This window comes from Rhinopithecus roxellana, chromosome 14, assembly GCF_007565055.1.
Source record: "Rhinopithecus roxellana isolate Shanxi Qingling chromosome 14, ASM756505v1, whole genome shotgun sequence".
NCBI classification, from domain to species: Eukaryota; Metazoa; Chordata; class Mammalia; order Primates; family Cercopithecidae; genus Rhinopithecus; species Rhinopithecus roxellana.
Genome location: NC_044562.1, coordinates 87,969,560 through 87,996,443, shown reverse-complemented (window position 1 = coordinate 87,996,443; position 26,884 = coordinate 87,969,560). Strand labels below are relative to the sequence as shown.

Genomic DNA, 26,884 nt, shown 5'->3' with positions numbered 1-26,884 from the left:
CAAATATAATTTTTAAAGTACTTGTTAAGGAATGAAGCCTCTTTAACATATAAAGTATCTTAAAAATATTCTCATCTGGAAAATAGATTTACAGTAGCTACAAGATTCCATTTTAGGTTTTCTTATGTCAATAAATGTCAATATTTCACACTTCCAGCAAAAGTACCCGTTAAAGACTAAGTCTAAACATTATTCCTCATAGCAGTTTCTTGTCTCCTTAAATTAAGAATCCTACTCATCAGGATTGAATAAAAAGGGGGATACTCCTAAAATTGGTATATTGTATAATATCATGGGTCGTTTAGGTAAAATTTAGGGGGACATTATGGAAATGTACCTATTTTAAAGGGCAGTGGCAATTATTGTAAGTATAATATTGGTTAAACTGGTAAAGTTTGTTAAATATGTCCATGATCATTCTGAGTGTTTTTTTCTTTGCAGAAAAACAGATTGGATTAAGAAAAGCTAAAACATTCATTTTTTAAAATGTATAGCCCAATAAGAACTGAATAATTTATTTCAAAAGTTAAATAATTTTTTTTGGAAATCATGAAATGTATTTGCATATTAATATTCCAAACAGGTTTTATGTATTGTTTTTTATAGCAGGGAGTAGTTAAAAAGTAATGAATATACTGATCAGCTGTCTTGGAAAGAGAGGATTAGCTTTCTAACAATCACTGATACAGGTTTGGGTTTGGTGGGGGGGGCGGGGGGTTTGTTTGTAAGTTTTATCATCCATACTGAATAGAGAGAGATGCTCCATGTTTAAAAATATTTGTAATAAGTTCATCTACTTGACATTGAATCTTTTTTATTCTTATTCTAAAATTATTCTGCCCTTACATTCAGTTTAACTGGTTAAGTGAAACAGTTTTTAGGGTGCAAAAATTATTTTCCCACTGTTTTTCTTGTGATAATTTGGGTCTCCTGAGCTATAATTTCTGAAGGATTTTTACTACTTTGGCATTATGTAATCTGATCTCTTTCACACTGGACAAGTAAATAAGAAATATCTCACTTTCATATGTTTGCTTCTCAAAAGGATATGGAATGTACACATCAGCTTTTTTTTTTTTTTTTTTTTACCAGCATCAACCTATAACTTGGTATAAACTTCCCAAGTATTTAGAGAATAGTGCTGGTGAAAATTTAAATAGGATAGGTATATAGAAATTACAACTTGTACTGAGTGATGTCCTTTCAACCTAGGACTAGTGACAACCTTCATTTTTTCAGAGCTGAAGAAAAAACCGTGAATTTAAGATCATATTTATTGGTGCATGTAAGCCATTATCCTGTCTTACTGAACCGATTAATGCTGTTGATGTTGAAATGTGAAATGTAGTCACTGTTGACCTTGTAAATATCTGCCAGAGATGAAAAAATATTTTAAGTTATTGTAAATAAAGATGTATAAAATTCAGTATCAGTCTGCAATGCAGAAACATATCTTAGATGTTAAAATACTGTGTTTGAGAGATGTGTAATTTACCCTTAGATGTATCTAGTTACATTAAGAGTGTAAATTTTTTGTACAGTATAAAAATACAGCTCTATTTGGCTTTTAACTGGATTTCCCTGAGTTGATTTTATGTGACCTAAATGTTATACCTTAAAAGGGTCTTTTCATATTTTTTCAAAGTGTACCATTTTAATTATGTATATCTGAACCCTTATATCATACCCTACTACATTAAGGCAGTATATACAATTATATATAACACCACAAAATGAGAAACAAGACAAAGGCAGGTGTGAAATTAATGCATAAAACATGTGCCATATATTTCTGTAGTTAATTGTAGGGGTACAGATTTAGCACTGAACGTTAAAGCAGCCAAATGTAAAGACAGAAGTAAGATTAATTACATAATTTTCAGATATCCTTAAGATTCAACAAGTTTCTCAGGTAAGCACAACTATTTCTAATGTTAAAATATTTTCTTTCCTGGGTCCTTGTAAAGAGGAACCAACATTATTACGATACAATTAACAATACAATTTATGAAGGTGCTTGTTTCTTCACACCCTTACCTGCAGTTAGTTCTCTCATCATTAAACTTTTTGGCCTTTCCCACATTGTCTTTCCTAAAGATACTTTAGCCTTTGTTTGGAACATGGGTTTAATCAAGGGTTAAGCCCTAGGCCCTTTTTCCTTTCCCTTTCTTTACATGCATTTTCTGGGAAAATCTCTTTTGTGCCTTTTTTCTTTATGATTGTTATTCCTTGCTGAGTCAAAGCTTTATTTGCCATTTTATTTCAGATTCAAGCAAACAAAGTACATTATCTTTTTGATATTTATTATCCCTTAATCCAAAGATTGGCAGATCCAGAACCAAGACTGTGTTTTTCTCTTTTGACTCTGGATCTGCATTAGTAAGGATGAGATTCACAAGCTGACAGTTACAATTTTTTCCCTTTATTAGAAATGTAATGGTTGTTCATTTACAAAATACAGAAAAAGGGCCGGGTGTGGTGGCTCACGCCTGTAATCCCAACACTTTGGGAGGCCAAGGTGGGTGGATCACCTGAGGTCAGGAGTTCAAAATCAGCCTGGCCAACATGGTGAAACCCCGTCTCTACTAAAAGTACAAAAATTAGCTGGGCAGGGTGGTAGGCGCCTGTAATCGCAGCTACTAGGAAAGTTGAGGCAGGAGAATCACTTGAACCTGGGGGCGAAGGTTGCAGTGAACCGAGATCGCGCCGTTGCACTCCAGCTTGGGTGACAAGAGCAAAACTCCATCTCAAAAACAAAACAAAAGAAAATATAGAAAAAGTACAATGGGAAAAGTAATATTTTCCTTTAAGGTATTGTAATATAATTGTGATATTAATAGAATAGTGGAGGCACTTTATATATGCACACATATACACACTATCCCTACACATACAACTCTTGTCCAGGTAAGTCACAGTGTTTTATGGTACAAAGATTCTTCCTATGTGAATTAAACAATAACTAACATTGGGTGCTTAGGATGTGCCAGGCACTATTCTAAACACTTTAAAGAAAATGCAATAATTCATTTAATACTCAATACAACAGCATTAGATAAGTACTATTCTTCTTTTATGAGAAAAGTAAAGTACAGCTGTCCAAAGTCACAGAGCTAGTAAGTGGAAGAGCTGACACTGAACATAAGACACTCAGGCGAATGTACTTGTGAACTTAAACATTATAATAATACTGCTTAATTGCATTGATTGTTCTCAACTATTAGTACACTTGCCAAACACCTACCCCAGAAAACCAGCCCCTCTGTGAGGGATGGGAAGAAAGGGAGGGGCTGGAGCTCAACAGAGCGAGATTGCTAATAGGCAAACTAAATCCATGAAAGAAGCCCCAACATCCTAAGTATCCATAGTTGTAAGTTGACTTCTCTCCTATGTATATACAATGGTTCTTGTGAACCATCCTGAGGGAAAATGAGAAAATAGTCTTTTTGTGGTTCATGTAAGGAAGCTCAGTTGAGAAAAGCTATTTTACAGCATAATAAAGCAGAAGAGACTGCCAAAATAGAAAACTTAAAAATATATGACAGTTTTTTCTATGACCCTTCCCATCCACACAAAAAAGCTGCCAGGTAGCATGGGAGGAAAACAGAACTTTGTTAGGCTGATGACTATGTTATGATTTAATGTTAAATTTTTAAGTACATGAGAGAGGGGAGAAGAATAGTCTTTTATGTTTAGGATACGTAAAGGTCTTTATCTGGCCCTGGGTGATAATCCAAATGGGATAGATATAATCTGTGATAATAGGCTGGGCGCAGTGGTTCATGTCTGTAATCCCAGCACTTTGGGAGGCCAAGGCAGGCAGATCATCTGAAGTCAGGAGTTTGAGACCAGCCTGGCCAACATGGTGAAACCCTGTCTCTACTAAAATTAGCTCGGTGTGGTATTGCACCCTTGTGATCCTACCTATGCTGAGGCACGAGAATCGCTCAAACCTGGGAGGCGAAGGTTGCAGTGAGCCAAGATCGCACCATTGTACTCCAGCCTGGGTGACAGAGTGAGACCCTCTCTCAAAAAAAAAAAAAAAAAAAAAAGAACTGAAACAATGCTAATAGTCTCAAAACAAAACATTCTTATACTCTTATATTCAATAAGCTTTTTATTTTATTCTCTCCAATATTCAGTAGGGAATTCCCCACACATACTCCCCAAACATAGGCTTTCTTCACTTCCAAGTAAAATTACAGAATGTTAAGAAATCTATATATATTTCCTTTATTCACAAATGTTATATTGACTTTATACACACTGTAAAACTCAGAATTGTTTTTTGTGTGTTTTTTTTTTTTTTTTTTTGAGACGGAGCCTCGCTCTGTTGCCCAGGCTGGAGTGCAGTGGCGCAATCTCGGCTCACTGCAAGCTCCGCCTCCCGGGTTCACGCCATTCTCCTGCCTCAGCCTCCCAAGTAGCTGGGACTACAGGTGCCCACCACCACGCCCGGCTAATTTTTTTTTTTTTCTATTTTTTAGTAGAGATGGGGTTTCACTGTGTTAGCCAGGATGGTCTCTCCTGACCTCATGATCCACCAGCCTCAGCCTCCTAAAGTGCTGGGATTACAGGCGTGAGCCACCGCGCCTGACCAATTCAGAATTGTTTTCAAAAACTAATTACCCATTATTGTAATTACTCTGTGTACTTTTTTTTTTTTTTTTTGATAGGGAATTTCACTTATTGCCCAGGCTGCAGTGCAATGGTGTGGTCTTGGCTCACTGCAACCTCTGCCTCCTGGGTTCAAGCAATTCTCCTGCCTCTGCCTCCCAAGTAGTTGGGATTACAGGCGCCCACCACCATGCCCGGCGCCCACCACCATGCCCAGCTAATTTTTATATTTTTAGTAGAGACGGGGTTTCACTACTGACCAGGCTGATCTCAAACTCCTGACCTTAGGTGATTCACACCCACCTCGGCCTCCCAAAGTGCTGTGATTACAGGCGTGAGCCACGACACTCAGCCATCTGTGTACATTTTTTTTTTTTTTTTTTTGAGACGGAGTCTCGCTCTGTTAACAGCCCAGGCTGGAGTGCAGTGGCGCAATCTCGGCTCACTGAAAGCTCCGCCTCCCGGGTTCACGCCATTCTCCTGCCTCAGCCTCCCCAGTAGCTGGGACTACAGGCGCCTGCCACCGCACCCGGCTAATTTTTTGTATTTTTAGTAGAGACGGGGTTTCACCGTGTTAGCCAGGATGGTCTCGATCTCCTGACCTCATGATCCGCCCGTCTCGGCCTCCCAAAGTGCTGGGATTACAGGCGTGAGCCACCGCGCCCAGCCCATCTGTGTACCTTTTTAAGGATTACTGTGTCAAATCTTTCACTACTTACTTGATGATGTCATCTCATGTGTCCTCACTGACTGCTTCATCATCCCTGGTACAAAAAAAAATATCTTGGAGGTTTTGGCTGCCATATTCTCTTTTATTCCTAGATACTCAGATATAATCACTTTTCCCGAGCATGACTGAAATCAAATTGACATATAAAAAAATTTCAGGGTAGAAGTTTTTTTTGTTTTTTTTTTTTTTTGAGACGGAGTCTCACTCTGTCGCCGGGGCTGGAGTGCAGTGGCCGGATCTCAGCTCACTGCAAGCTCCGCCTCCCGGGTTCACGCCATTCTCCTGCCTCAGCCTCCCGAGTAGCTGGGACTACAGGCGCCCGCCACCTCGCCCGGCTAGTTTTTTGTATTTTTTAGTAGAGACGGGGTTTCACCGTGTTAGCCAGGATGGTCTCGATCTCCTGACCTTGTGATCCGCCCGTCTCGGCCTCCCAAAGTGCTGGGATTACAGGCTTGAGCCACCGCGCCCGGCCGGGTAGAAGTTATTTGCTGAGGCATATGTCACTGACAGATCTATTGAACCTTTATCAAGTGTGTGTTTAACATACAAGATCTAGGCCACTGCGTATCTCACAAAAATTTTTATTGCCAATTTTTAATTCTCTCTAGCTCACTGGTTCTCAGCCCTGGCTTCACATTAAAATCATCTGGCCGACCGGGCGCAGTGTCTCACGCCTGTAATCCCTGCAGTTTGGGAGGCCGAGGTGGGTGATCACCTGAAGTCAAGAGTTGTGTCAAGACACCAGCCTGGTCAACATGGTGAAACCCCATCTCTATTAAAAATACAAAAGAATTAGCTGGGTGGTGGGCGCCTATGGTCCCAGCTACTCTGGAGGCTGAGGCAAGAGAATCACTTGAACCCAGGAGGCTGAGGCTGCAGTGAGCCGAGATCGCGCCACTGCACTCCAGCCTGGGCAGCAGAGTGAAAGTCTGTCCCAAAAAAAAAAAAAAAAAATCATCTGGGTAATTTTTTAAAACAATTCTGATGACCAGGCCCCACTCAGACTCTCAGGGAGTAGGATCTGGTATCACATAGTTTTCAAAGATCCCCAGCTAATTCTCATGTGCAATCAGGATTGAAAATTCCCTTTAATGCTATACCAATCTTTGGCATAGGTAAGCTTTCTCTCTTCTGTCCAGAACCTGACTCAATAATAAAATTTTCCTAGAGAAATACCTAGTATAGTAACTGACAATATAAGAAAGAAGTATCATTAACCCATTCCATAAATATACCTCCACCCCAAAGAATAGATCCATCCCTATCAATGCTTTAGTCTGCATTCCCTAACTCAGGCCACTGAACACTGCAGGTGTTAATACATCTTCATTGGCCCCTTGCACTTCTTGGCCTGTCCCCTTTCTCATTCCCTTTAGTTTCTTTCTTTTTTTTTTTTTTTTTTGAGACGGAGTCTCCCTCTGTCGCCCAAACTGGAGTGCAGTGGCCGGATCTCAGCTCACTGCAAGCTCCGCCTCCTGGGTTTACGCCATTCTCCTGCCTCAGCCTCCCGAGTAGGTGGGACTACAGGCGCCCGCCACCTCGCCCGGCTAGTTTTTTGTATTTTTTAGTACAGACGGGGTTTCACCATGTTAGCCAGGATGGTCTTGATCTTGTGACCTCGTGATCTGCCCGTCTCGGCCTCCCAAAGTGCTGGGATTACAGGCTTGAGCCACCACGCCCGGCCTCATTCCCTTTAGTTTCTGTTCCGCAGCTTCAGCCCATAAAGTATCACTTTCTCAGCAGCCTCAACTCTTTTTCTATGAAATAGAGGCCATGATGCTAGAATGAATGTTCTTTATTTCCTGTTTCCCACTACCACTTCAAAGTTCTGAACTATGTCTGCAATCCTCATCCCCTTGCTGCCTGTCTCAGATGAGAGATATCTCACATCATTTCTTATTTTTCTCACAGTCCCTGCACAGTTCTCATTTTTACCACTTGGCTTAAATCTATATACAGATGACCCTAGATCTGTATCTCTAGGCCTAGACCTCTTGAATGTTAGACTTTTAAATCCAACTGGCTGCTGGATAGCTGGATACCTCTCGGGCACTTCAAAGTTAAGATGCCTCAAGCTAAACTCATCTACCTTTTTCCTCTATCAGTAATCTATCTCTCACATCACACCAATGAACTAATACCCAGGCAACCAAGCCAGAAACCTGTGAAGTATATCTCCTCTCTCCCTCACCTCTATTATCCAGTCCCCAAATCCTGCTGACTGACCCCCGCTTTTCCCAAATTAATCCTTCCCACCTTTACTACTAAAGCACAAACTCATATCCTCTTCATATCGACTGCTTCAATAGCCTCCTAACTAGACTCCTTGTCCGTAAATTTATCCTCCTTAGTGATGGATATTAAATGCTTATCAGTACCCTGGTTAAAATTATCCAGTGGTTCCAATATAGGGGATAAATTCCATGTTATTTAGCCTGCATACAAGGCCCTGTGGCCTACTTCTACCCCATCTCCTATCATTCTTAAGTAACAACAAAGTGCTTTGTACTACCAAACTCATTTGTACAATCACACCCTTTGTCCTTTGTACTACCACACCCAATTTGTACTCTTACTGAAATGTCTTCTCTAGTACTTTCTCTTTTGCTTAAGTCTACTTGTCTTTTGAAATTGGACTGGCCGTTCCTCTGCTATCCCCCAACCCAACCCCCAGATTAAGCTAAATGGCCGTTGTCCTTGTAGTTCTCAGTACACCTTTTTGAATTTTTTTTTTTTTTTGGTACAGATGGGGTCTCCCTATGTGCTCAGAGTGACCTCGAACTCCTGGGCTCCAATGATCCTCTCACCTCGGCCTCCCAAGGTGTTGGGACTAAAGGTGTCAGCCACTGGGCCCAGCCTACACCCTTTTGTGTCGAAATTATCTGATTCTTTCTACTGAACTAAAATCTAAATTCCTTAAGGGTAAGGGCCATACCTAGGCATTATGCCCCTGGTAGAGTTAGGGGCTCAAAAATTTTATTAAGTAAACTATTCAGAGACCCAGGGAGAAAATGGACTTTTTCAAGGAGCAATAGCATCAATAGAATGCTTTTCACAACACTGGCAAAGACAAAAGTTAGCTCAGTTTCCCAAACTTAGGGACCAATATAAATGTATCTTAACTTGTTCATAAGACCTACTTGGTTCTGGTTGCTTAATCTAGATCTCTCACTGATACCTATACAGCTATTTAGGTTATATTTCAATTTGGAAGATATGAACTGAGATCATATTCTTGAATTTGATCAAGTAAAATATGGTTTGGGTAAAAAACCTTGTTTGAATATAAAAATGAACTTAAAAAAAGATTTCATTTTTTAACTCAGTCATCTTGAAGAGGAATATAAAGATTCTGATTTTCTTCAGTATGCTGACAGATGAGATCACTGGTGAAGAAAAAATATAAGCTGATACCATCTTGATTCTGCAGTCTATTTAAAAATTAAAACTTTAAGAATTATTTTCTCCTTAAAGAATCTAAATTTGATGACTCACATTCCTTTTTACATTCCTTTTTTAATAGATATAAAACGTTGAGTTTGTTACAATTTTGAGTAAAATTTCCTCTGGGTTCTACATAGTATGTTTGCTCCTACTTTATTTTTTTCTTTTTCAAAGCTGAGACTTTATCCCAAAGTTTGGTAATGCTAAAATTGATCAGAAGCTCAGCATGCAGGGACAGGGCTTATCAGCTAGTAGGTGTCAGTGTAGGTCTATATTGATAAACTGGCTTTTTCAACTGGGGCCTCCTGTCTTTTCTGATTAGCTTGCCTGAAAAAGTCTTTAAATTTAATGCCCAGGGGATATATGACTCATTGCCAGCGTTCTGGGAGCCGAGTAAGACAAGGTTTTAAGCTTGTCCTCCTCATTTCAGTATGACCTCATTTCTACTCCCAGTTGTGCCTAGTGGTAGAGTCTAGATCCTCTCGGTTCACCTTGTAATCTCCTGGTCCTCCACAAAGTATGACAGGAGATCTAGCATCTAATTGTTTCAAGACTTCCAACCAATCTTCCAGTCTCAGCTTCATACTCCTTTTTTTTTTTCTCCCCCAACCAATCCTCCAGTCTCAGCTTCATGCTTTTTTTTTTTTTTTTGAGACAGTTTCGCTCTAGTTGCCCAGGCTGGAGTGCAATGGCACGATCTCGGCTCACTGCAACCTCTGCCTCCCGGGTTCAAGCGATTCTCCTGCCTCAGCCTCCCAAGTAACTGAGATTACAGGCATGCACCACCACACCTGGCTAATTTTCTATTTTTAGTAGAAACAGTTTCACCATGTTGGTCGGGTTGGTCTTGCACTCCTGACCTCAAGTGATCCACCTGCCTTGGCCTCCTAAAGTGCTGGGATTACAGGCATGAGCCACCGAACCAGACCCATGCTGTTGAGACTACTACCTGGAGTTCTGTGACAGGAATAGGCTTATTACTGGCTTCCTCCTCTGCAGGCCTGGATTCCAGCTAACCAACTTATGTTAACCTGTTTTTCTAGTTTGTTAATTTTATGTTTATACTTCAATAAAAAATTCTGACTGTTATTTTAGTGGTATTTAAAAGGTCTTCAATTCACCCTGTTTCATAGATTAGAGATTTTTTAAAGCCAGTCCCTAAATTTCAAACTATTACCCAATTACTGCTTGTGCCTCTACCCCTTACAATATTGAGCTTCTATTTCCCCCTTTGGAATAGTCTACTGCCCTACGCAAAATTTCCATGAATACATGGGGAGTTGCCATTTTATGGTCCCCTCTGACTTCAACTTCCTGCTGCTCCTAAATCCTTTGTCTCCATTCTGAAGGTATGGCTCTTTGTTTTTATCTTAGTATCAATCTAAATGCAAAACTCAGCTCCTTCCCTCTATTTTCCACACATATACCATTAAAAACTACGTCCAAACCCACCACTCACACCAAGGCCTCTGTGGTCTGTAGAAGCCTTTTTTCAAGATGTGGAAAGGAGGAATGAAGGGGAGTTTACTGACATGATAGAAATATAAAAAAACAGCCAGGTGCAGTGGCTTACTCCTGTAATCCCAAAACTTTGGGAAGCCCAGGAGGGTGGATCACTTGAGCTCTGGAGTTGGAGACCAACCAGGGCAATATGGTGAAGCCCCCTCTCTACAAAAAATACAAAAATTAGCTGGACATGGTGGCGTGTGCCTGCAGTCACAGCTACTCAGGAAGCTGAAGTGGGAGGTCTGGTTGAGAATAGATAGTCCAGGCTGCAGTGAACTGTGACGTAGCCACTGCACTCCAGCCTGGGCAGAGGGAGACCACATCTCAAAAAAAAAAAAAAAAAATTATATATATATAAAAGACACATAAGTAGAACATACTATTCAACACTCCTAGATCTTCATCTTTTTTTTCAAGTTTTTCTTTTTTGAGAAATGGGGTCTCAATGTGTTGCCCAGGCTGGAACGCAGTGGCTAGTCACAGGTGAGATCACTGCTCGCTGCATCCTGGAATTCTGGGATGCAAACAATCTTGCTTTTCTCAGCCTCGCAAGTAGCTGGGATTACAGGTGTGTGTGCTGGGCTAGTCATCTTCACATTTTTAAACACTCTTCAAGCACATCGTTGTTAACTGTTAAGCTATGTACTTTATCTTCTGTCTCTAGTCACTCCCCACATTCTTTTTATTAACAATGCACAAAAAAATTGCCTTTCTCTTCCGTTTTCTTAACTCCGCCTAGCCAAAATAGAATGAGGTATCAAGGCTATGATCATTTCTTTCTCAACTGGATTTCCTAAACAGCTTCCAAATCTTGTGACTCTGTATCTTCCCTCCCAATCCTACCTCCTTTATCCAAAGATCTTTCAATACAAATCTGACCAGTGCCCTAACGGCCAACTAAGCCCTTCATAATAACAGACCGAACGCTTGGCATTTTACACAGCTGTTACACGGATTTGGACCTTCTACCTGGAAAATGTTACCCCTCTTGACCTGTTTTAAATCTATTCAACACTCGGGTTTCAGTTTAAACATCTCTTCCTCCAAGAAAATTTTTCCTGATTCCTTCTGGACTTTTAATTAGATACTCCTACCATGTGCTCCAATGCACTTCCCATATAATAGCATTTTTCTCAATATTGTCCGTTCAATATCTTCACGTGCTAGGAAACTATAGTGAATGCAGAGATTGTAGGTGTCTCGCTCGATAGTGAATCCTTATCTTCTGGTTCGCAGAGTACTCTGTAGTTTTGTTTTGTTTTGAGTAAGTGAATCCAAATGAAATAGTACCCTGTTCTTAATACTGTATGGATCCCATCCAGGTTCATTCCTTTTCTTCCTCATTTTCTCTGTCTTGTCTTTTTTATATTTTGGATAGTTGAAGTCAGTCATTTTCTCTGTCTATTCATTCTATTTCCCCAGGCTCTTCATCCCACTAGCCGTCCGATCCCATCTCCATAATTCAGTGCTTCTCCTAACGTCTCTTTTCCCTACCCCAAACCCTGGAGATGTACAAGATCCTACCTTTCACGCCAAATGAAGAAAATATTTTAAAAAGAAACACGAATCAATTTCCATTACCTTTTTCTTCAAAAGATACCTGGCGAAACCAACGAACACTTTTTTTTTTTAAGACGGAGTTTCGCTCTTGTTGCCCAGGCTGGAGTGCAATGGTGCGATCTCGGCTCACTGCAACTTCTGCCTCCAGGGTTCAAGCGATTCTCCTGCCTCAGCCTCCCGAGTAGCTGGGATTACAGGCATGCGCCACCACGCCCGGCTAATTTTGTATTTTCACTAGAGACGGGGTTTCTCCACGTAGGTCAGACTGGTCTCGAGCTCCTGACTTCAGGTGATTCGCCCAGCCTCGACCTCCCAAAGTGCTGGGATTAGAGGCGTGAGCCACTGCGCCCGACCCCAAGCAAACAGCCACCACTCAGCCAGCTATTCCGCAAACTTCCTCGCATCCACACAACACTTCCTCCTCCCTTCCCCGGAAACGGAAAGAGGAAAGGAAAGGTAAGGCCCACAACTCAGGGCCTAAGGATCCGTTTTCCTCAGGTTTCCTGATGGGCGGGGCCGAGTGGCCGGCGCCGACTGGCCGGTAGAGCCGTCGCTCTTGGCCGACTCCTCTTCCTATTGGCTTCCCCGGGCACCGCCCCCTGAACAGGGCGGGAGATTCGGTGTGCCGCACGCAGGCTTCCCATCCCCCAGCTGGCCTGCAGGGCTCCTTACCTCCGCCGTCGTCGGGCGCGAATTACTAGAAATTGGCTTCTCCCATTGGGGCCGAAGGTGCTTTCCCTGCGGCGGCGACTCAGCGGGGTGTCGTTCGGCCGGCTTGAGGCGGCCGGATCGGCGCCAGGCGGAAACCTAGCGGTGAGTAGTGGGATGTCGGGGCAGCCTGCCTCCCTCTTCTGCTTAGCTCGCGGCTTGTGAGGTGCGTCCAGGTGCACACAGCCCCGCCTCGGAGCTTGGCCCCCAGCGTCCCACGTCGCGCATGTCAGGGCTTTCCCTCGGCACTCGGGGCATGGTCTCTGCGCCTCGCTGCCTCCCACAAGCTGCCCGGGGGCTCGAGAACCCTTTGCGGGTGGAGCGCAGCCAACTGGCCAGAGATTGAAGGCGCAGGCCAAAGTCCTTTAATACTTGAGGTGAGAGGCTCGCTCTGGGAGGACCTTTCGTTAGTCTGCCCAGCAGTTAAAAGCCTTTTGTGAAAGGGACGCCTAATATTAACATACCTGATTCCCAGCTTACGAAGCCCTCTGGTTGGAAAAGGAGAACTGTGAAGATCTGTAACGAAAGTGGTAAAGTGCCCTGTGAGGTATGAAGAGGAAGAGATCGCGTCCCAGAACCAGTGTAGCTAGAACCTTTGATGTCATCCCAGCCTGGAGGCACCAGTGTGTCCTGCTAACTAACTGATCGGTCACCTTGGAGCCACGTTTGGCTGTAAAATGTTGATAAGCCAGGCCCTTTTGGTAGAGCTTTTTAATCAAAAAGATGTTGAGACGTTACTTTTCATTTTACAATTGAAATCCTAATAGAATCGTTACACTTTCCCCCAGTTAAATTGCAATCTGAAGAAAAATAGCACGGCCCTACACCGTTATATAAGGGCACTGCACGTTAAACGGGCATCATCACTTATTGAGCAGTTTTTCTGTTAGATGTTGAATGAGTTAGAGATGTACAAGAGATCTGCATGGTGAAGTTGAAGTTTAAAGTAAAAATATCTCAGTGTGTACTGCATTAAGGAGCTAAAAAAGAAAAATGTTAAAGAAAAAAATACCGGTAATTGGCAGCATTCAGTGATGCTCTTTTATACATCAGGCATATGATTTCGTTTAATCGTCAGGACTTTGGACAAAGTCACACAGTTATAAAGTATGGAGTGGAGATTGGAACTCACGTTTCTCTGATATTAAAATTGGTGGTTAACCACTAATCTATCCAACCTTCTTTTTCAAAGGATTATGTTTTTAAAAATTGCAGCAGATCTTTCATTTGCTTTCAAAGGAGAGTGTGTTGCTAACACTTGGTGCTGCTGAATTGCCTTGAAGTTAACTCCTTGAAAGGGGTTGACTGATAAGCACCAAGGCAGTGCCTTGAAGGGTCATAATGGTCCCTAAATATTGCATTTTATTGTGTGATTGTTAGGTTTTTTGTTTGTTTTTCAGGAACTGTTAGAAAGGAAAGAAGGAAACGTTTCTCATGAGGTCTTTGTAGACATTTTCTTTAATTTGGTGATTTTGTACTATTTAGTAAGATGCTCCAAAATTAGAAAAGGAAATGTTTGTATAAATGCACTTGGCTACAAACAAGACTGAGGCTGCCTCTGTCCAGGCAATTCTTATATAGAATACCACAGGGAAGTTGCCTAGGACAATACTAAGTTGCCTAGAATATTTGTTTTTAAATTTTCCTAGAAAATCTCGTCCTCCCATCCCCAAGAACAACTAAACTTTGGCCAATAAGAATTATGTAACAGACCTTTACTTGCTTTTTGCTTTGATTACCAGGAAGCTCAGAGCCAAAAATTCATTGTGTGATTTTATTTTCTGCTTTCCTTTGTAGTACACAGCAGCGTATAATTAAGTAAAATAATGTAGATTATGCTGACTCTGGCCATGCTCTTTGAAGTATGCTTGATAGAACTAGTAATGTTTCACCCAATGAACTGGAAAGTTAGAGAAACTATAGAATTCTTTGGACATTCTATAGTTATGGGCTATAGAATACCCTAACCCTAACTGACATGTAGAGAAATAACTAGACCTATTATGAATGGTTTTCAGAGGTCAAAACAAGCATTTAGCATTCAGCACAGTAGTTCACACCTGCAGTCCCAGCACTTGGGGAGGCTGAGGTGGGCAGATCACTTGAGCTCAGGCCAGCCTGGGCAACATGGTGAAACCCCGTCTCGACAAAAAAATACAAAAATTAGCGAGGCTTGGCATTGCACACCTGTAGTCCCACCTACTCAGGAGGCTGAGGTGAGGTGTTGCAGTGAGCTGAGATCACACCACTGCACTCCAGCCTGGGTGACAGAGATGAATGACCCTGTTTCAAAAAACAAACAAAAAAACCCCCACAAAAACAACCCAGAACAACAAAAAAAACAAGCATTTAGGATAACATTTTTATTTGATGGCAGGAGAGGTATGTGGTGTAATAGAGTGATCAGGAAGTTAGTAATCTGCCAGGTACAGTGGCTTACACCGGTAATCCCAACACTTTGGGAGGCCAAGGCAGGCCGATCATGAGGTCAAGAGATCGAGACCATCCTGGCCAACATGGTGAAACCCCGTCTCTACTAAAAGTGCAAAAATTAGCTGGGTGTGGTGGTGCACACCTGTAGTCCCAGCTACTTGGGAGGCTAAGGCAGGAGAATCTCTTGAACCCGGGAGGTGGAGGTTGCAGTGAGCTGAGATTGAGCCTCTCTGCACTCCAGTCTGGGACACAGCAAGATTCTGTCTTAAAAAAAAAAAAAAGAAGGAAAAAAAGAGAAGAAGTTAGGATCAGTCAGACCTGGATTTCAACCCTAATAGACTTTATAATTGTGTGTATTGGCATTAATAATTTAATGAGTTATTAATATTTAATGAGTTAGCCTCAGTCTACTCATTTGTAAACTGGGGACATTATATATATAAAGAGAGAGATGCAAAATACCTATGTGAGAGAAATTGAGGATTTAATGAGCTGGTGTACATAAATGTGCCTAATACAGTGCCTCACAAACAGTGCCCTCAAAAAACCTGTTTCTTTATTTTATACAAATATGTAAATGGATTAAACTTTTTCTCTAATATACCCAGATTCCCCATAATAGGAAGCAGTATCATGACTAGAAAGAAGGCCCAAGAGGACATGTTTTACAAGCAGTGGTCATAAGTTATAGATGAAGTATTTATTATCTTTATTTTTTATTTTTATTTTTAAAATTTTTCCTTCATATCATAGCTAAGTCCACAATTTTTTATTTTTTGTTTAAACAAATTTTTTTGACCTGGTGTGGTGGCTCACTCCTATAATCCCAGCACTTTGGGAGGTAGAGGTGGGTAGATCGCTTGAGCCCAGAGATTTGAGACAAGCCTAGGCAACATGGTGAAACCTCATTTCTACAACAAACACAGAAGTTAGTCAGGGGTGTGGTGGCACAAGCCGGCAGTCCCAGCTATATGGGAGGCTGAGGTGGGCAGATCACCTGAGCCCAGGAGGTCAGAGTTGTGGTGAGCCAAGAGTGTACCACTGCTCTAGGCGGCAGAGCCCAGACCCTGTCTCAAAAAAAAGAAAAAAAAAAAATTAGAGACAGGGTCTCACTCTGTTGCCCAAGCTGGAGTGCAGCAATGTGATCATAGCTCAATGTAATCTCGAACTCTGGGGCTCAAGGAATCCTCCCACTTCAGCCTCCAAGTAGACTATAGGCACATGCCACCACTCCCAGCTGATTTTTTTTTTTTTTTTTTTTGATAGAGGCAGGGCCTTGCTATGTTGCCAGGCTTGTCTTCAACTCCTGGCCTCAAGGGATCCCCCTGCCTCAGCCTCCCAAAGCACTGAGATTATAGTCATGAGCCACTGCACCCAGCCCAGTATTTATTATCTTTATACACAAAGTATGAACCTCATAGAGTTGTGCAGATTAAATGAGAATACATATGGAGTACTCAAAACTATGTCTAGCACATTGTAAGTACTCAAATTTTGTCCTCCTATCTTCCCACTCCATCCAGATGTTCTCAGTATCTAGGGCTTCCTGGCCAAATCGGTAATGGTCTTTTTGTCCTTTACTATACCATTATAACAGCTTTAGCTTTGTAAGGTCTACATGTTATCTATTTATCATGCTTGTCAAAACTTGTGGAACTTGTTTTTGCCCCATTGCTTTCATTTTTCTGTTAGCTGACCCTGACTGAGTTCTTTTTCCAATTACAGGTGACTCTGTCTGAATTTTGCAGCTGCAGAATGTGTAGTACCTTAAAAGGTAAATGAAAAGTGAAACAAGTCATTTAAGCATGTTGCTTGTCAAAATGAAATTTGGTAACATTGAATTAGTTCTCTTCCTGCAGATAATGAACTCAGAAGAGATAAATGGCTGGTGGTGGTGCCCGTGCCTGTAATCCCAGCAGTTTGGGAGGGTGAGGTGGGAAGATTGCTTAATTCCAAGAGCTCAAAACCAGCCTGGGCAACATAGTGAGACACTGTCTCTACAAAAAGAGGAAAACCTGCCAAGCATGGTGGCATGTGCCTGTAATCGCAGCTACTTCAGAGGTTGAGATAGGAGGATTGCTTGAGCCCAAGTGGGTGAGACTGAGGCAACACAGTGAGACCCTGTCTCAAAAAAAAAGAAAAGAAAGGGAGGGAGGGAGGGAGGAAAGAGAGACACAGTCAATATTTTCTCTTGCCAAAAGAAAAGGTGAAAACAAGATTGTAAGAAAGAGAGAAGAGAAAAGAAATCACCAAGACACCAAGAACACTGAATCTTAGTTTACATTTTTTGGGTAAACTGATTAGCTGGCAACAGTTAAAATCATCATTAGTTATTTTCAGGCCAGTAGCATAATAAGTTCTGAAAGTACATTTTGTCAGACTAGCCACAGTTGATCAAACTTTTGCTTGCCAAACTCTGGAGGTTTGTTCAGTGAGGAACTGAGTGTTAAGTGTTCGAAAGATTTGTGTTTACTGTTTAGTTACCAAGATACCTAGAAAGCCATATTCATATTTGTAAAGTTGTTTGGTAAGCATTCCATAAAAGTAAAGGGAGGTGCTTGAGGGTTTTTTGTACAGGTTTGGGACACAAATGAAGTTTAACAGACTCCCCACAATTGACTATAGCTTTCTAGTGAACAGATAATATAATCCACCAAACCGTTATTCTTTGTTTGGCTGTCACTTTTCTAAACACTCATATATTAACCACCCCATTTCTGTTAATGTGCTTATCTAGATTGGTTGGAGCATTCATTAAAACTTGAATTGTTTTTCTGAGTATATTTTATTTTTTTCTGAGTATATTTTAGCTACCTTGATAGGATTTAGCTCTTCTCAAATCTCAGACATCTCTTCCCCTCCCCAATTTTTTAGATAAAGAATTGAGTTACCTACAGTCGAATATATAGTAATATAGTAATGCATAATATATTTTTTATACTTAAAAAGACTTTAAAAATATTAGATAAAGACATGTATTCATTATGTGAATGTTTAATTTGGTGGTTGATATGAATTCTTCATCACTGTTGAGTAACTTACTGTTTTTGTTTAGGTTGGCAACAATGAGTAAACCAGAGTTAAAGGAAGACAAGATGCTGGAGGTTCATTTTGTGGGAGATGATGATGTTCTTAATCACATTCTTGATAGAGAAGGAGGTACTAAGTGATTGTACAATTTGAAGAGATGCTTATTATAATGTTTAAGGATTATTTCACTTTTAAAACTTTTAACATTTTATTTTGAAAACATAGCACAAAGGATTGATCTAGTTAGTAAAACTAAATAAAAACTGCTTTAATTTTTAGTTTAATTCTTTCAAACTTTAATTGAAAATGTTCAATAAAGCCTAATCTAAAATGAAATGCTCAGTAGCGGTAGTCACTGATAACTACCCATTGTAATTTAAAATATGTGCTTATTTTGAACCCTAAAAATACACACTTTCGAGATTGTGGGGGTTTTTTTGTTTTTGTTTTTTGTTTTTTAACTATTTATATAAACTGTGGAAGAGTGGTCAGTTTTAATCAAAGAGAAAACCTTTTTTCCCAGCTTTTAAGTAATGACAATATAAATATTATAATTTCTTTACTTATTTAAATGTAATGTTTAGAAAGAATTTATACCTGTCATGCTCTAATTCTTTGGATGTTCTTATAGGAGCTAAATTAAAGAAGGAGCGAGCTCAGCTTTTGGTCAACCCCAAAAAAATAATGAAGAAGCCAGAATATGATTTGGAGGAAGATGACCAGGAGGTCTTAAAAGATCAGAACTATGTGGAAATTATGGGAAGAGATGTTCAAGGTATTTGAGGGGGTGAAATATGCACTCATGTTTCTGCTAGTAGCAAAATTGCTTTATAAGATACACAAAAGTAGTCTGGTAGGTTAAACAGTGGTGTTCTATATTATCGTGTTTCTCATTTAAAAAGCATTTGCTTTAATTTCTCCACAGTTCTTTTTTTTTTAACAACCAGTCCTGCACATAGTTTTCAGTAAGAAGGAATCTATAGACCAACCATTCTAAAGTTATTTTCTTTTTATTTTATTTTTTAAATTTTGCCGGGATACATGTGCAGAATGTGCAGATTTGTTACATAGGTATACATGTGCCATGGTGGTTTGCTGCACCTTTCAACCCGTCATCTAGGTTTTAAGCCCTACATGCATTAGCTGTCTGTCCTGATGCTCTCCCTCCCTCCACCCATTCACAGGCCGTGGCGTGTGTTGTTCCCCTCCTGTGTCCATGTGTTCTCATTTTTCAACTCCCACTTATGAGTGAGAACATGCAGTGTTTGGTTTTCTGTTCCTGTGTTAGTTTGCTGAGGATGATGGCTTCCAGCTTCATCCATGTCCCTGCAAAGGATATGATCTCATTCCTTTTTATGGCTGCATAGTACTCCTAAAGTGATTTTCAGTATGTTTGTTTGTTTGTTTATTTATTTATTTATTTATTTATTTATTTTAGAGACAGGGTCTCTGTCGGGATGCCATGGCAAAAACAGCTCACTGTAGCCTCCAACTTCTGGGTTCAAGAGATCTCCCAACTTAGCCACCTGAGTAGCTAGTACTATTTTTAAGATATTTATTTATTTATGGCCCGGGTTGGTGGCTCATGCCTGTAATCCCAGCACATTGGGAGACTGTGGCAGGAGGACTGCTTGGGCCCCAGGAGTTTGTAACCATCCTGGGCAACATAGTAAGATCCCGTTTCTACAAAAAAAAAAAAAAAAAAATGTTTTTAATTAGCTGGAAGCTGGGTATGTGGTGGCTCATGCCTGTAATCTCAGCACATTGGGAGGCCAAAGCAGACTGATCGCTTGAGTACGGGGGTTTGAGACTAGCCTGGTGTGGTGGCACACACTTGTGGTCCCAGCTACCAGGGAGGCTGAGGTGGGCGGATCACTTGAGCCTCGGAGGTTGAGGCAGCAGTGAGCCGTGATCATGCCACTGCACTCCAGCGTGGGCAAGTGAGACCCTGTCTCAAAAAAAAAAAAAATTATCTGAGCATGGTGGTGTGTACCTATATATTGCCTCCCAGTTACTTGGGAGGCTAAGGCACAGGATTGCTTGAGCCCAGGAGGTTGAGGCTACAGTGAGCTATGATTGCACCACTATACTCAGCCTGGGTAACAAATCAAGACCCTAGGTCAAAACAAAACAAAAAAATATGTTTCTAACTTATTTAAAATAACTTTCTAAAGCAAGTTACTTTATTTTTACCTTGATCTTTACAGAACTAGGAGGAGCATTTCAAGAAGTAGTGTTCTAACCCAGGGATGCTGGTATTGTGTGTGTGGCTTTAATTTTTATATCAAAGCCAGATTCCTGCAAGATTATTAACATAAAACATTTTTTAGGCTTGAATTATATTTTAGTTAGGTTTTTCCTGGGTACAAGGAACACAGATCCCCACAACCTAGCTTAAAAAAATAATGACAAGGAAAGAAATCTATATTGTTGGGCACTAGGAGAGTTGGAACTGGGACAGTGTAAAAAACTGAGGAACTGTGCTTTCATGAGTCTCTGGGTCTCCCTGTGTCATCTCTGTGCGTCTGTTCTGATTTCTCTATGCCACTTACTTTCTTCACGTACATGTGCTTTATTCTCGCATACTTATAAATGTCCATCAAGTTCCCAGTGTTAAATAATTTGGTTTTTCAGTTCTCCCATTCTAGATTCTCAAGAGTCGATTTAGCTCAATTCATTTTTAAAATCTCGACATAGAAATAGCATATAATTGGAGTACCCACAGATGAATCACAGTTGAGTTATCTGTGCCTATTACTTAGTTCATTAACTATGGGGGTAGAATCATATCCTCCCTGTATAGAGTTATACAAAAAATGACCACTGCTCCTCAATAGATTTAGTGGGCTGGGTAGGGTCTCCTATCAACTATCTACAGCTAGACAGTTGACATTTTTTGAGGATATTCCAAATAAAACTTGGTGTTCTTGACTCCCTATTATGCCAGGCCTAAGAAGAAATTGAAAACAGTATTCCAAAAATGAAACTTTTATCATAAGAATCGTTTCTTTAAAAAGTGGTATGTTTGTTGTAGAAATTCAGTGCTTACCAACCTTTCTCACATAACAGCACTCACAGCAAATGATATTTGGAGGCACAATGGAGTAAATAGAGGAGGATGCTGCAGACCAAGGACAAATACCCCAGGGCCCTACCCCTGCTACTGGCCTTGACTGGCATCCTCAAAGGCCTGAGAGAATCAGTACTCAGCACATGTGAAACCCATACCTTTTATTTATTTATTTATTTGTTTATTTATTCATTCATTCATTCTTCACACTGGTTGGGGAGCTTTGCCTTATTTTTTTGCATCACGCCCTGTGTTTTTCAACCTTTTTAAAATTATTGTCCCTTAATTAGACTTTTTAGACATTTTCTCCTAATCACTTTTTCCCACCCGTAAAATTTCAGTACTATATATATGCTGTATATCTGTTTATCTACACCTGTAGTGTAGTTGCAGCACCTGTAGTTGCAGCTACTCAGGAGACTTAGGTGGGAGGATCACCTAAGCCCAGGGAGACTAAGGTTGTAGTGAGCCTTGATTGTGCCACTGGACTCCAGCCTAAGTGACAGAGTGAGACCCTGTCTCAAAAAAAAAAAAAAAAAAAAAGGCAATACTGGTCAACCAGGTGATCTCCAGCAAACTTACATTCAAAGACTCCAGTCTTACATCAAAATCAATCACTACTGCATTAGTTACACTAATAAAAAGTGTTTGTTTGAAGGGCCACAGACTATTATATTAATAATGTCAAAGTCTTTTTTCCACACTCCCCCCTGTACCAAGATCCAGTTTTACCCAGTTGGGAGAAGTATTGTACCTGTCAAGAATGCCTGCTTTACAGAACATGGAACCGTTAACATTTCAGTGTGTATCTTCTGTCTGTTCATACATGCGTGGGCACACATAAGCTTGCAACATTATGTTTATGATAGGCTTTTTGCAATTAATAATGTATCATATATACATTACTCTGTCATTAGACATTCTTCCACAATAAGAGTTTTGAAATATATTGCCAAATATCCTCCTAAAGTTTATACAGATTACACTATTTAATCATAGTTACATCTTCCTAAAGACTTGGTTTTGGCCAGGCGCAGTGGCTCACGCCTGTAATCCCAGCACTTTGGGAGGCCAAGGCGGGTGGATCGCCTGAGGATGGGAGTTCAAAACCAGCCTGGCCAACATGGTGAAACCCCGTCTTTACTAAAAATACAAAAAATTAGCTGGGCGTGGTGGTAGGCACCTGTAATCTCATTTACTCGGGAGGCTGAGGCAGGAGAATCGCTTGAACCCAGGAGGCGGAGGTTGCAATGAGCCAAGATGACACCATTGCACTCCAGCCTGGGCAAAAAGAGTGAAAATCTGTCTCAAAAAAAAAAAAAAAAAAGGAATCCCAAATCCTGTCTCTACAAAAAAATACAAAAATTAGCTGGGTGTGGTGGTGTGCACCTGTAGTCCTAGCTGCTCGGAAGACTGAAGTGGGAGGATGACTTGAGCCCAGGAGGGTGAGGCTGCAGTGAGCCACAGTCACACCATTGCACTCTAGCATGGGTGACAGCAAGAATTTATCTCATGCACACACAAAAAAATTTAGCATCTGAACCATTTTAAGTGTATGGTTCAGTGGCATTAGGTACATTCACACTGTTTGTAACCAGTCTCCCAAATTTTTCTCATTGTACAAAAGTGAAATGTATTCATCTGTAGTTGGACAGTTGGGTTGCTTCCACCTTTTGGGTATTGCGAATAATGCTAGCTGTGAACATGGGTGTACAAATACCTTTTTGGGACCCTGCATTCAATTCTTTTGGGTATATACCCGTAAGTGGAAATGCTGGATCATGTGGTAATTCTATTTTTAATTTTTTAAAGAACCACCATACTTTTTGCACAGTGGCTGCACCATTTTACATATCAACCTACAGTGTACAAGGGTTGCAGTTTCTCCAGATTCTTACCAACACCTATTTCCTTTAAAAAAAAAAAAAAAAAGTAGCCCTTTTAATGGATATGAGGTGATGGTTTTATTTTCTTTTAAATTTAACATATCATGAAATTTCTCAGAGATAAGTCTTCGGACAAAAAGAACTGTAATAGCTAGTGGTATTGCATTCTAATATATAAACAATGTATGGTTTTCTATATGATACTTTTGGATTGTTTCTAACTTTTTATTAGTGTAACTAATGCAGTAGTGATTGATTTTGATGTAAGACTGGAGTCTTTGAATGTAAGTTTGCTGGAGATCACCTGGTTGACCAGTATTGCCTTTTTTTTTTTTTTTTTTTTTTTTTGAGACAGGGTCTCACTCTGTCACTTAGGCTGGAGTCCAGTGGCACAATCAAGGCTCACTACAACCTTAGTCTCCCTGGGCTTAGGTGATCCTCCCACCTAAGTCTCCTGAGTAGCTGCAACTACAGGTGTGCACCACCATGCCTGGCTAGTTTTTGTATATTTTGTAGAGGTGGGGTCTCACTATGTTGACCAGGCTGGTCTCAAACTCCTGGGCTCAAGTGATCTGCCAGCCTTGGCCTATCCAGAGTGCTGAGATTGCAGGCGTGAGCCATTAGGCCCAGCCTGCTTTTTTTTTTTTTTTTTCAATTTTTAAGATAGCATATCCATGATGCATCAACTGGAATTTTCCAGTTCATTTTCCTCCAGTAAACTGATAACTTAATGATACTTTTTTTTTTTTTTTTTTTTTTTTTTTTTTTTTTTTTTTTTTTTTTTTTTTTGAGACGGAGTCTCGCTCTGTCACCCAGGCTGGAGTGCTGTGGCCAGATCTCAGCTCACTGCAAGCTCCGCCTCCTGGGTTCACGCCATTCTCCTGTCTCAGCCTCCCGGGTAGCTGGGACTACAGGCGCCGCCACGTCGCCCGGCTAGTTTTTTGTAGTTTTTAGTAGAGACGGGGTTTCACCGTGTTAGCCAGGATGGTCTCGATCTCCTGACCTCGTGATCCGCCCGACTCGGCCTCCCAAAGTGCTGGGATTACAGGCTTGAGCCACCGCGCCCGGCCCAACTTAATGATACTTTTAATGCTATCTGAGTGTAGTAGGCTTTCATGTTTCTCAAATTTTATCTTAAATCTTTTACAGTTTCGCATTCGTACCTTATTTAAAACCAGTCATTTTAGTTAATAACTTTTTCAAGTTTATATTTTGTCTATATTTGACATAGAGACAAAAATAAATTATATAGACCCGGCGTGGTGACTCATACCTGTAATCCCAGCACTTTGGGAGGCCGAGGTGGGCAGATCATGAGGTTAGGAGATCGAGACCATCCTGGCTAACATAGTGAAACCCCGTCTCTACTAAAAATACAAAAATAAAATTAGCTGGGTGTGGTGGTGGGCACCTGTGGTCCCAGCTACTCGGAAGACTGAGGCAGGAGAATGGCATGAATCTGAGAGGCGGAGCTTGCAGTGAGCCTAGATCGTGCCATTGCACTCCAGCCTGGGTGACAGAGTGAGACTCTGTCTCAAAAATAATAAGGAAGGTGGCATTTCCAACTGAGGTACCAGGTTCATCTCACTGGGTCATGTCGAACAGTCGGTGCAGAACAGTGGGTGCAGTCCACCAAGCAAGAGCTGAAGCCAGGTGAGACATTGCCTCACCCAGGAAGTGCAAGGGGGAAGGGAATTCCCTTTCCTAGCCAAGTGAAACTGACACAACTCCTGGAAAATCGGGTCACTCCCACCCTAATACTGCACTTTACCAAACAACACACTGGGAGATTATATCCCACTCCTGGCTCCGAGGGTCGCACGCCCACAGAGCCTCCCTCATTGCTAGCGCAGCAGTCTGAGATCTAACTGCAAGGCGGCAGCGAGGCTGGGGGAGGGGCACCTGCCATTGCTGAGGCTTGAGTAGGTAAACAAAGCAGCTGGGAAGCTCAGACTGGGTAGGGCCCACCGCAGCTCAAGGAGGCCTGTCCACCTCTGGGGACGAGGCATAGCCAAACAACAGGCAGCAGAAACCTCTGCAGATTTAAATGTCCCTGTCTGTCAGCTTTGAAGAGAGTAGTAGTACTCTCAGCATGGAGTTTGAGATCTGAGAACAGACAGACTGCCTGCTCAAGTGGGTCCCTGACCCCTGAATAGCCTAACTGGGAGACACTCCCTACTAGGGGCAGACTGACACCTCACACCTCACATGGCCGGGTACCCCTCTGAGATGAAGCTTCCAGAGGAACGACCAGGCAGCAACATTTGCTATTCAGCAATATTCACTCTTCTGCAGCCTCCACTGCGGATACCAAGGCAAACAGGATCTGGAGTGGACCTCCAGCAAACTCCTACCCTCCAGCTGAGGGTCCTGACTGTTAGAAGGAAAACTAACAGACAGAAAGGACATCCACACCAAAACCCCATCTGTACGTCACCATCATCAAAGACCAAGGGTAGATAAAACCACAAAGATGGGGAAAAAACAGAGCAGAAAAGCTGAAAATTCAAAAAATCAGAGCGCCTCTCCCCCTCCAAAGGAACGCAGCTCCTCGCCAGCAACAGAACAAAGCTGGAACAAAGCTGGATGGAGAATGACTTTAACGAGTTGAGAGAAGAAGGCTTCAGACGATCAAATTTCTCCAAGCTAAAGGAGGAAGTTTGAACCCATCACAAAGAAACTAAAAACCTTGAAAAAAGATTAGACGAATGGCTAACTAGAATAACCAATGTAGAGAAGTCCTTAAATGACCTGATAGAGCTGAAAACCATGGCATGAGAACTACATGACAAATGCACAAGCTTCAGTAACCGATTTGATCAACTGGAAGAAAGAGTATCAGTGATTGAAGATCAAATGAATGAAATGAAGTGAGAAGAGAAGTTTAGAGAAAAAAGAGTAAAAAACGAACAAAGGCTCCAAGAAATATGGGACTATGTGAAAAGACCAAATATAGTTCTGATTGGTGTTTCTGAAAGTGACAGGGAGAATGGAACCAAGTGGGAAAACATTCTGCAGGATATTATCCAGGAGAATTTCCCCAACCTAGCAAGGCAGGCCAACATTCAAATTCAGGAAATACAGAGAACGCCACAAAAATATTCCTCGAGAAGAGCAACTCCAAGACACATAATTGTCAGATTCACCAAAGTTGAAATGAAGGAAAAATAAGGGCAGCCAGAGAGAAAGGTCGGGTTACCCATAAAGGGAAGCCTATGAGACTAACAGCGGATCTCTTGGCAGAAACTCTACAAGCCAGAAGAGAGTGGGGGCCACTATTCAACATCCTTAAAGAAGATAGTAGGGGCCACTATTCAACGTTCTTAAAGAATTTTCAACCCAGAAATTCATATCCAGCCAAACTAAGTTTCATAAGTGAAGGAGACATAAAATCCTTTACAGACAAGCAAATGCTGAGAAATTTTTGTCACCACCAGGCCTGCCCTACAAGAGCTCCTGAAGGAAGCGCTAAACATGGAAAGGAACAACCAGTACCAGCCACTGCAAAAACATGCCAAAATGTAAAGACCATCGATGCTAGGAAGATCAACTAATGAACAAAATAACCAGCTAACATCGTAATGACAGGATCGAGTTCGCACATAACAATATTAACCTTAAATGTAAATGGGCTAAATGCTCCAATTAAAAGACACAGACTGGCAAATTGGATAAAGAGACAAGACGCATCAGTGTGCTGTATTCAGAGACCCATCTCACGTGCAGAGACACACATAGGCTCAAAATAAAGGGATGGAGGAAGATCTACCAAGCAAATGGAAAACAAAAAAAGGCAGGGGTTGCAATCCTAGTCTCTGATAAAACAGATTTTAAACAAACAAAGATCAAAAGAGGCAAAGAAGGCCATTACATAATTGTAAAGGGATCAATTCAACAGGA

General features: G+C 41.2%; 1 protein-coding gene and 1 long non-coding RNA gene across 2 annotated transcripts in view; one reads left to right on the top strand and one right to left on the bottom strand.

Moving 5' to 3' along the window:
- The window catches only part of LOC115893199, a 55,224-nt gene extending 43,217 nt beyond the window's left edge, over window positions 1-12,007 (bottom strand). Inside the window, exon 1 of the long non-coding RNA XR_004053166.1 lies at window positions 11,879-12,007. This is a non-coding gene — a long non-coding RNA (uncharacterized LOC115893199). The remainder of the gene's footprint in view (window positions 1-11,878) is intronic.
- A 436-nt stretch (window positions 12,008-12,443) lies between these two features.
- Window positions 12,444-26,884, top strand: part of ORC2 (origin recognition complex subunit 2) — a 62,039-nt gene continuing 47,598 nt past the window's right edge. Inside the window, exons 1-4 of the mRNA XM_030916342.1 lie at window positions 12,444-12,670; window positions 16,724-16,772; window positions 18,054-18,157; window positions 18,660-18,803. Coding sequence (XP_030772202.1) covers window positions 18,064-18,157; window positions 18,660-18,803 — 238 coding nt within the window. The 5' untranslated portion in view covers window positions 12,444-12,670; window positions 16,724-16,772; window positions 18,054-18,063. The remainder of the gene's footprint in view (window positions 12,671-16,723; window positions 16,773-18,053; window positions 18,158-18,659; window positions 18,804-26,884) is intronic.